This window comes from Pseudopipra pipra, chromosome 3 (assembly GCF_036250125.1).
Source record: "Pseudopipra pipra isolate bDixPip1 chromosome 3, bDixPip1.hap1, whole genome shotgun sequence".
Classification (NCBI taxonomy): domain Eukaryota; kingdom Metazoa; phylum Chordata; class Aves; order Passeriformes; family Pipridae; genus Pseudopipra; species Pseudopipra pipra.
The window spans coordinates 48,814,824-48,825,986 of NC_087551.1; the positions used below are offsets into that span (position 1 = coordinate 48,814,824).

The 11,163-nt window shown below is 38.6% G+C and overlaps 1 protein-coding gene across 7 annotated transcripts in view; it reads left to right on the forward strand.

The window, feature by feature from the left end:
- Window positions 1-10,639, forward strand: part of UTRN (utrophin) — a 369,967-nt gene extending 359,328 nt beyond the window's left edge. For all 7 annotated transcript variants that reach the window (XM_064649024.1, XM_064649025.1, XM_064649023.1 and 4 more), the window contains 4 exons: window positions 268-376; window positions 1,841-1,927; window positions 6,865-6,887; window positions 8,503-10,639. In XM_064649024.1, the coding sequence (XP_064505094.1) occupies window positions 268-376; window positions 1,841-1,927; window positions 6,865-6,887; window positions 8,503-8,511 (228 nt within the window). In that variant the 3' untranslated portion in view covers window positions 8,512-10,639. The remainder of the gene's footprint in view (window positions 1-267; window positions 377-1,840; window positions 1,928-6,864; window positions 6,888-8,502) is intronic.
- The last annotated feature ends 524 nt before the right edge of the window (window positions 10,640-11,163 follow it).

Genomic DNA, 11,163 nt, shown 5'->3' on the forward strand with positions numbered 1-11,163 from the left:
CTTGCAACAGAACATTGTTTTTATCAAGACCATCAACTGGAGTCTCATAAGTACTATACTAAAGTCTAAATTTTCTTTTAACAAATTTTTGGTTGTTTTTTTTTCCCCTCTTAACAGTTATATAGACCTAAGCCTACTCTCAATAGCTTGGAGAACAAAAAAGAAAACAAATAAAAAAGGAAAGGAGCAAGATGGCTGCATACAGCCCCACACTTAACTTCTGTGGATACAATAATCTAAATTTGTGTCTTATTGTCTTTAACATAGCCTGAGTCAGACTCCCGGGTTAATGGCTCCTCCCCTTGTGCTTCGCCCCAGCACTCTGCCCTCAGCTACTCACTCGAGGAAGACACAAGCTCACAATTTCATCAGGCAGGTAAGTGCTTTGATCAGATAATGTGCTGCATGGGTCTGTAGGCGACTACTGAATAGATTTGTTGGCATCTTCTCAAAAGATTTACGAATGAAAAGGAACCGATCTTGTGATGCTTCTGCTTCATGCAGCTGGAGCTGTTGCTTCCCCACACTTCAAACAGCTGTGGTATCATAGAAATGATGTGACTCTGGATTACAGACTTTTGTTGATAGACTCCTTGGTCCCATCCATTTTGACCAAGTGAATTTGCTGGGCAAATCCATGCTCAATGAAAAGGGAACCAGCCTTCATTGGACTGAAATGACCAACAACTGTTTGTCCTACAGTACAAATGGATCCAAGTAATCTGTCAGATCCAGGAACATATGTCCAAGTCACGTAATCTATGCTTCCGTCTGCTTTAGAAATTCATGTGTAACCTCTCTTTATCCTGGTATTTTGATGTTCCCACTCCCAAAGGCTTTACATCTTTAGGAATTATTCACTATTTATGGTACAGCCTCTGCACATGAAGGGATTTATCTCTTGAAAGATTATTTTAAATTCTCCAATATCATAACTCATTAATTTCACTGGGAGTTAGCAGAAATAACTACAGACCATTGAGTGCTCAAAATTAGGGGAAAAATTAAAAGATTTTTCTCAAATTAGCTTAGATGCAGTTTGCTTCTTTTTTTGTTTTTAAGCCTTGGATTATAGATTAAAAATTATTTCTGTGGAAAACAGAAAAAGTATTCTCTTGTACACTGGAAATCTTTAATTCAGCATTGACATATGTTTTTACTTTGTCTGTAAAAACATAGGACTTCTTTGGGTCTGATTTCATGCAATGGTAGATTTATGAGAGATGCTGTCTAATAAGACTTTCAGAAACAGAGCCAGTTGCATTCCCTAACCATTCTCTTGGCTAATTTTAAGCAGCATTTGACAAAGAAGTAACAAAGAGGATTTTAACACCAGTGAAATGGCTGGTACATTTCTTTCAGATAGCTGCTACCATCTAAAAGATACATGTTGGGGGTTTTTCAGGAAAAGGATGGTGTATTTACTCAGAAAGTTACATGACAAATCATTTGAAAATGGAACAGAATTATAATTGAGCAGCTGAGTTTAACTCCCTGATCTTGTAAACATTTTATTTATTTTAACTATAGATTTTTATATAGTGCTTTTTTCTTGGCAACTCCTTCTAGTTAAGTCTTGAATGCGACGATTAAGCTTTAATAAAAGAGAAATGAGTTCTGCTGCAAATCAAAATGTAACTTTCACCTCTTCTCCTGAGGCTGGCAGTTATCAATGACAGTTCCTGCATATTACAAAGGTTTCAGGTAGTGTTTTCCCTTGAAATATAAAGGTGTACTTAAGTGGAAGGTTGGATGAGAATGCCTTTTATAGTGTTGTGGTCCCTTTTTTTATTTTTCTCCTTGTGTTACAAAATTAATTTATTTGTTGTCATATCTGCAGATGACTTGTTAGTTCCACCTCATGATACCAACACAGATCTAACAGATGTTATGGAGCAAATCAACAACACATTTCCAGCTTGCTGCTGTAAGTTTAACAAAATATGTCTCTGAGAATAGTACTGAATTTGAGGTGGTCTTTTGAAGAAAAAATGTCATTCTTGCAGTATTCAATAGGGAAAAATATCTCTAAGGAGTTTTCTTGTCAAGATATGCAAGTTACATAAATCTGTTCTTTAAAATTCCCCAGTAGACACTATTTGTGAAGGTAAGTAAACAAATGTTCTTGTTTTAAGTGGAAGTGATTCACTATAAGAAAAGCCTATAGCTCAATATGGAATTTCCAGCTGTGCCCATGTAAGGGAAGAGAAATCTAGAATTTCATTAGCTTCTGATAGAAACCTTTTGTAGAACTTGAATGTAAATTCAGAATTTCTGAATGGAGTTTCTGTAATAAAGTTTGGAGGAAAAAAAAGTCCTTAGGCAACGGGAGGGAACATAGCCCAGTCCTGACTGCCTGGACTAATTATTGAACTAGTTATTAAACTAACAGACCAGAGGAAATCTGTGAATGCAGAACATAACACCTTTCCCTGCTTAAATGCATTGGAAGTTGGTATTTTATTCAATGTCTATTAAAGAGAGATCAAAAGGAGAACCAATTATTTCCTATGCATGTCTTGTATTAGCTAACATACATTTCCACTGATCCTGCCCCTTGTAGAGTGTCACTACACTTGCAAAAGTGAGGAGCTATCTCATGTATTTTAGTGGGTTTTGTTAAATACGTACATATGTACATATATATCTTGCAGCTCTCTTACCTTAGAAAAACAATAGTGAAAGTTTTGATATATTTTCAAACTTTCAACAATTTTTTGAAATGAAATGTAATAATGATGGTCAATTTTCAAAATCACAAGTAAGAGAGAGGGTGTTTATGTGCAGTCCTTTTGGAAGCATCAAGATTGAACTCTATGCTATTTCATAAACTTGGTGAAACTTGTTAAAATATCCCTTCTGTCTCTTGTGCATATGTTGCTTGGCTGTGAACAACTGCATCACAGAAGATGCACTTTGCATGTTTTGAGAAAGCAAATTTGGATCTAGTAAAAAAGGTCTTGTTTCAGCTGACCTTTTTGATTTTTGGTGAGTTCAGTAGTTCAGAGGCCATCTTTTTGCATATTGAGGGTTTGATTCCAAGAAGCATCTCAAAGTCAACAGATAGTGAAGCTCCTCAGCACAATTCGAGGTCACGTGTGTGTATACAAATCAGTAGAAAATGCAACTTGAGTATTTGTTCTTAGTTTTGCAAATTACTGTTTTGCATATACAAGGAGTATACAAGTACACGGTCATTTGGCCCAGATGAATTTAAAGCAAATTGCTTTGTGTTAGGGCAAGCTTGGTGTTTGGCTGTGATGGCTGTTCTCCACAGTGGGGAAACACAGAAAAAAAGTTCTTTGATTCTATGAACAAACACTCTGAATGAGGCAGGAGGGTACTGCGAGTGAAAATCATGGCCCCACATCCCTTTGTATTGTGAAGTGTATCTGAGCATTTAAGATTAAAAGAAATCACAGTTCCAAACTTCATGTGATTTTTCCCTTTGTCATTGACATGCTGCTGCAGAAGTCAAGCTAAACCACATTGCCCCAGTTAGTAGGTACTTCTTACATTTGCTCTCATTCAGTCATGCTATAACATGTTTTACTGGGGAGTATATTTTTTTAACCATGTAAGACTCATATCTTACATGTTTTAGAAGCCTGGAATGAAGATTATTAGTCTGTCCTTCCCAAAAAAGTACATTAAACTCTGAGTTTTTCTAGAGAAGACCATGACAGACCATCTATTCCATCTTTTCCTGTGGCCACTTGAGAGGGATCCGTCTTCCCAGACAGACAGTTGTCTAACCTGTTCTGTAAAACTTTAAATGACTCAGACTCCACAGACTCTCTAGGCATCACTGTATTCCTAACCTTAAGGAATAGCATCCTTATCCTTTTTTAGCTATACCCAAGCTAAATTTTATCAAAACAGCCTTCATGTGCAACATTTCATGTCCAATTATATAAAAAAAAGTAAGCCCCGATTTCTTCGACAATCTCATCTCTACTATGTCTCTTCTGCTGTGGCTGCAGCTTTCATTAAGAAGTTACTAGCATCTAGATCTTGATATTTTTTATCTCTTTTGGCTGTATAATAGAGACAGTTGTCTTAGTTGCTATATTTGTTTTCGTGGATTTCAGGTAATAAATCATCTTGAAATCAGTATTTCTATTTACTCCAAATATCCCTTATGAAGCAATTATTCATATAGTAAGGCAGCAGTGCTTATAAGGGTGGATTTTGTTGTTTGGTGGCTTTGTTTTTTTGGTTTTTGTTTTGGTTTTGTCTGTTTGTTTTTGTAGTTGTGTTTAATTTTGTCCCTCAGATCCACTGAGGATACAATGCCTCTTTTACTTCATTTTTAATGTCGTTGGTCTTCAGAGAACATGCTGAGTTGGAAGGGACCCACAAGGATCATCACATCCAACTCCTGGCCTTGCACATGACCCTCCCCAAGAGTCACACCATATATCGGAGAGTATCGTCCAAATGCTTCTAGAACTCTGTCAGGCTTGGTGCTGTGACCACCTCTCTGGGGAACCTGTTCTAGTGTCCAAATACCCTCTGAGTGAAGAACCTTTTTCTAATATCCAACCTAAACCTCCCCTGCGACAACATCAGGCCATTCCCTCGGGTCCTGTCACTGATCATCACAGAGAAGAGATCAGTGCCTGTCCCTCCTCTTCCCCTCATGAGGAAGTTGTAGGCTGTGATGAGGGCTCCCCTCAGTCTTCTCTTCTCCAGGCTGAACAGATCAAGTGACCTCAGCCGCTCCTCATATGGCTTCCCCTCAAAGCCCTTCACCATCCTTGTTACCTTCCTTTGAATACTCTCCAATGGCTTAACATCTTTCTTGTGGTGCCCAAAATGGCACACAATATTCAAGCTGAGGCTGCACCAGTGCAGAGCAGAGCAGGACAATACCCTCCCTCAACCAGCTGGCGATGCTTTGTCTGATGCCCCCCAGGACACGGTTGGCCCTCCTGGCTGCCAGGGCACTGCTGACTCATATTCAGCTTGCTGTCGACCAGGACCCCCAGGTCCCTTTCTGTGGCACTGCTTTCCAGCATTTCACTCCCCAGTCTGTACAAACATAGAGAGTTGCCTCATCCCAGGTGCAGAATCTGGCACCTTCGCTTGTTGAACTTCATACGGTTGGTGATTGCCCAGTCCTCTAATTTGTTGAGGTCTCTGTGCAGGGTCTCCCTGCCTTTGAGGCAGTCAGCAACTCCTCCCAGTTTTGTATCATCTGCAAACTTGCTTAGTATCCCTTCCAGTCCCGTGTCCAGGTCATTTATGAAGATGTTGAAGAGCACAGGGCCCAAGATGGAACCCTGTGAGCCCCACTGGTGACAGGTCACCAGCCTGATGTTACCCCATTTACTGTTATGCTCTGTGCTCACCCACCACATGATGTGTTTATCCAGCTGTGTGCTGGACATTTAGTCCGTAAAGATCCTGTGAGAGACAGTGTCAAAAGCTTTACTGAAATTTAAAAAGATTACATCAACTGGCTTCCCTTGATCAACTAAATGGTTTACCTTGTCATAGAAGGAAATCAGGTTTGATAAGCAGGACTTTCCTCTCATAAAGCTGTGCTGGCTGTGACCAATGACTGTGTTGTCTTTCAGGTGTTTTTCCTCCCAGAATACCTCTCAGAATAATCTTTTCCGTTACTTTACCAGGCACTGAAGTGAGACTGACAGGCCTGTAGCTTCCAGGGTCCTCCTTCATCCCTTCTTGAAAATCAGGACAGTATTCACCAGCTTCCAGTCAGCTGGGGCCTCTCTGGATTCCCAAGATGGCTCAAAAATCACTGAGGGAGGTTTTGCGATATCAGCCAGCTCTTTGAGGATTCTGTGATTAATTCCATTAGACCCCATAGATTTGTAGGGATCCAGCTGGAGCAGCAGATCCCGCACAGTTTCAGGGTTGACTGGGAGTTGATCACTCTCACAGTCATGGTCCTCTAGTTCAGGGCACTGAGACACCCTTGGTCCTTCATCAGTGTTGAAGGCAGAGGCAAAGAAAGTGTTGAACACCTCTGCCTTGTCTCTGTCCCTGTTTGGGAGGTGACCATCCTCATCCTGTAACAGGCAATAATATTTCTGTACTGCCATTATTATTCTTGAAAACACTCTTTTTATTGTCCTTCACATTTCTGTCCAGCTTCAACTCCAGTTGAGCTTTGGCCACACAAATTTTCTCCCTACAGCAGCAAGCAGCATCTCTGAATTCTTCCCATGTTACTTGGCCTTGCTTCCACCGGGCATACGCTTCTCTTTTTTGCCTTATTTCCAAGAAAAGATTCCTGCTCAGCCAAGGATCTTCTGCCTTGCCTGCTTGACTTCTGACTTTGGAAATTGCTGCTCCTGTGCCTTCGGGAGGTGGTTTGAAAAGTGACCAAGACTGATGGACCCCAGCACCTGCAGAAACATTTTCCTAGGGGACCTTCCTTACTAATTTCCTGAGCAGCCTGAAGTCTGCTCTCCTCATGTCCGGAGTTGAGGTTTTGCTGACACTTTTTCTCCTGTCAACACAGATTTTAAGCTATTGCTTCATGGTTGCTGTGGCCAAGATGGCCACCAATCTCCACTTCTCTCATGAGATCCACTCTGTTGACAAGAGCAGATCAAGGAGGGAATCTTTCTGAATCAGCTCCCTTAAGAACACAGGAAAATTCACGTTATCTACATACTTATAATGCTATAAATTTGCTAAAAGTAGATTAAATTTGTGAGGAAAGTTAGGTATTATCCATTAAAACACATTTCTAATTAAATGTTTAGTCTTTTAATGATAAGAGTCACTTTGTTCTTCTATAGTACATATTTTCCTGATAATAGCTTTGTTTTTAAACTGTCAAGATGCAGATTCATGTAAATTTCTAACTATTTTTTGTTTCATTTGCAGCAAGTTTCACTGGCAGACCGCAGGTATGAAACATTGTTACATAGTTACATAGTCATGGAAACAGTAAAGCAAAAGTTGCATTAAGGCAAAGTGGGGTGGGGTTTTTTCTATATTTTTCCCTAGAGGTCTGGAAGCTAGACTGATATAGCAGGAAGATTCTAGCATAACAAAGGTAATAGAAGATTTGTACTAGATTAGGCATTACCAAAGGTACTATGATGTGCAGTTTTACATTGCTGACCAGATGGAATCAGCTTACATTTATCAGGGCTAATTAGTTCCAAGCCATCATCAGCTTGCAAGATCAAAGCTGGTTTTTGCAAAGACATCCATATGTCCTTGTGCCCTGGTGCCTATTGCTCCAGTTTCAGGATCCATGGGCACCAGTGGACAAGGATCAGGAGCCACACAGCACTTCAGGCATTAGATTAAGCTGACTTCTCTCAATAGGCAACCACTTCACAAACCCAAAGGAGAAATTTGGCTGCTTTCAGAGTTCACAAAAATGTGGAGAACAACCTAGTATTTAGATACTTGTTCTTGAAAATATGACTGGTATGAATGATCAGTTAAATTGCTATTATAAGTAACCGAAGTAGGAAAAACACTTGCTATAGGTTTAGGTTGCCATTGGAGCCCATGTATGACAGAAGATAATCTTGCATAATTGCAGAGTTCTTTCAAAGTTTCATTGTTAAATAAGATTTTTAAACTACCACAAATTACTGTGTGAGACCTCAGAAGAATTAAGTGGTTGGGAGAAAGTCTACTTACTCTCCCAAATTGCTCCACCTTATCCATGAATCCACTTTTTGCAAGGTCAGACCTCTCCAAAATGAATATCTAAAAATTCAGAAATACTTTCTGTGAATGGTTTCTTGAATTGCAGAATCTGGGATAGTAGGATTGTCCTCCAAAACCAGAATTCCTAGAGAGAATTAGATGAATCAGGTCCTGCACTCAGTTAACTCAGGCTTTCCATTTCAGTCTCTTGATAAGTTAGTGAATTAAGCTAGTTTGGTGTTTGTTTTTTTTTCAGAAATCCTTCCTCTAAGCAAGCACAGAAATAGCTTTCAGTGTTATCAGTGAATAAGACTATGTCCCTTGAAAAACATTTGATTTTTTTTTTTTTTTTTTAATATGATATGTGTCCCACACTGTTTCTCTGAGAATCTACCCTCTCCAACCATTAGAGAGAGCACATTTGTCTGTTCAGGAACAGAATTCTGAAACAAGAGCCTAGAAATAAGTTTGACATTTGAATGGGCCAAGTCCAAATCCCAGATCTGTATCATCTCCGTTTTTGACTTAGACTTCAGATAGGACAGTAGTTTGCCTAAACTTTTTTCTTCATATGGGTGCAGAAGAGAGTCTGTAAGTCGTATTTACTGCTCTATAGACTAACGTCCTTTGGGCCTCACACAACATGAATTTCAAACACTGCAATATTGTAAAATTAGATTTCTTTTGCTTATATGCCGCAGCGATTTGCTGAGTCTTGGGCCAATACATCTAGTTTTTTAAAGTACAGAGGTTTTGTGAGATGACGTCACAGTCCTTATCTGAATGAGCCCAGATTAATTAGAGGTTTCTCTGTGTGTTAACATGTACTGACATGGTTGTTTCTCATCATGACAGGCAATGTGAAGTGTTCATTTGGATGTCAACCAGCGCTTCCTGATGTGCAGCACAGCCCTTTTCTACAAACTGCCAACCGTGAGTTCCACTTCATCAGAAGGCTGCATGGGACCCTGGAACATGCTGTTTGCTCTGACTGCGTGTTCAACTTGAAATAGTAAAACACTGAATACCCAAAGATGAGGATGTTGTTTTTATAGTATCTTTTTTTTCCTTCTTCCCTCTCTATGCAACTGTAAATTAATGAGCAGTGGAATATTTGTCACTGATTTGTATAAATATACAGCCAGGGGAAAAGGGGCAGGGGCTTTATATACGTTCTTTTTGATAATCGTAAAGAGAACTGCATAAGGAGTTTGGAGCAAAACGTTACATTTATACATTCCTTTCAGCTCTTTGCTTTTCCATTGTAAAGTACTCTTAGTTATATTCTCACACATGTAATATTCTGTACTGATCATTTATATGCTAACCATCTGACCACACAGATTTCAGAAAATATCCTTGTATTATTTTCAACATTGACATATGAAGTTCCCATAATCTGCATTATTGTTACTGGTTAACAAAAACTGCCGTTGAATGCAAGCTACAGTATTTTAATTAAATTAAACAAGGTAAACTCTCATTTCAAGTCATAATCATCATTCTTGTCTACCAAAATGGTATTTTAACTTTCTTTTAGTTGTTTCCAGCCAACACACTCCATTCGGAGGATTATTTTTTTAAGCCTTACTTTACTTTTAATCAGGAGATAGCTAAAAAGAGGACTTAGATGATAGCTTAAGTTGGTTTTAGTAAGAGCTAAGTTAGTGTAATCTTTCCCAAATTTGTTCAGAGACAAAGCTTTGCTGTTCCCTGCTGTGCCAAACTTGCTTCAAGTTTTGGAATTTACAGGCTATGAAGTAAAGCTCATTTCTGTGAGATCCCCTTCTTTTGTCTGCCTCTTGGAAATGAAGAGACATTTAGAAAGCCCTTTCCAATACTATTAGCGATGGAACTTTCTCCAAAACTGCAATGCACTTAGATATTGTCATTTGGCATTGTAATCTTGCAGATCATCCTTATCTTTGAAATCATTTATTTATGTACTTCTGGTAAGGATAATTATGGAAAAGTTACATCACTGATCAGCTGATCTCTAGTTTTAAAATTATCCTAAGAGATTTTAATGCCTTCACAGTTTACAATGCTGCATGGACACTTGCTTTAATTCCAGGACATACCTTTAATTGGTAAAACTGCATGCAATATCTTTCATGTTTAGTAGAGAACAACTGTGTTGTTCTTAATTATTACTGAAGGAAAAAGAAAACTATCTCAAAATGGTGTTGAAAGAGTTGTAAATTCTCTACTGCTACTGAAAAATGCTAGAGGACATTAAAACAGCAGGTCAGGAGTTTCTAGTGTTTTTGTGAAGTTTTGCCAACTAGACTGTCCTGCACCCACAGTATTCACTCCTGAACTGCTGCTGCTCAAGGAGTGAGGCACCGTGTTGACGACCTTCTAGTGTTGGCACCAGTGCCAGTTCTTTCTGAACCCTTTCACGAATTATTTAACCACTCTGCCTCTGTTTTCCCATCTGTAAAATGGGGATGATAGTACTTAACTCGCTAAGGTGATGTAGGACTTGCTTAGTTAGTGTCTGAAAAGCTCAATAGAAATGCAAAGTATTACCCTCAAGGGAGTGGAGCAAAATTGTCAAGGTGGGAAGAAGCTGGCTTCTATAAATGCTTCAGCTATTAAAATGTAGTGTAGTTTTTCTGAAAAGAAAAAAACCCACATTTTACAGAAGAGGAAAGCCATGACCACCTTTCTACCTCAGACCTATCTTCATAAGTAGTATTGGAAATAGCTTTATATTCTGTTCTCTGCAAAGTATTTTTATCAAGCTACATTATTCTCTAGGCAAAGAATCCTTAAAAATATTCCCCAACATAAGTATAAAAAGAACTCAGTAGTGAATTTGGTGGGATTTATTTTTGTTCTGAATATGAGGTTATGTATAAAGTTGTTTTTCTGCCTGTGTTTGTATGCATCCTTTGTCCTCTGCTGCCAAGTAAATGCTGCTTCAAACACTACATTGTAACATTCTTCCTCTGAGACAATAATAAATAAAAGATATATATTGCAGTAACATGAGAAAAAGTATGGAGTTCTTCCAGGTTTTGGGTCTTCAAGGATTGCACATCTCATTGCTAAATGCTGAAAATTTCATTCTGAAGAAGATTAACATGGGAGTGCTGTGATAGTCAATTTCTATATGCTAGCTTTTTCTCAGTATGGTTTGCATTTATATAAATGAGATTTAGCAGTGGGTTTTCTCCATATATCTTGCATATTTTCTCCAGTTTTCCATCTTCAGTGATTTAGTCTGGAATCCTTCTCAGTTTCATGATAGGTAGTAAATTTGATCACTGAGAAGCAGACTGCTTTTATTTTTAAAATGTTATATGTATGTATTACAAAACAGCAATAATGTATGAAGCCCTGTCAAATATGAGAACTGTAAATTAGTCTTCAGGTTTTGGTGGTACTCAGTCACCATGCTCAACTGAAGCACAGCATTAGATATTCAGCCAGGAAATACTTTCTTCCATGTGCTGTTTTTAGGTATTTGCATTAATGCAAATTGTGTTAATGGCTGTGTTAGAATTACTA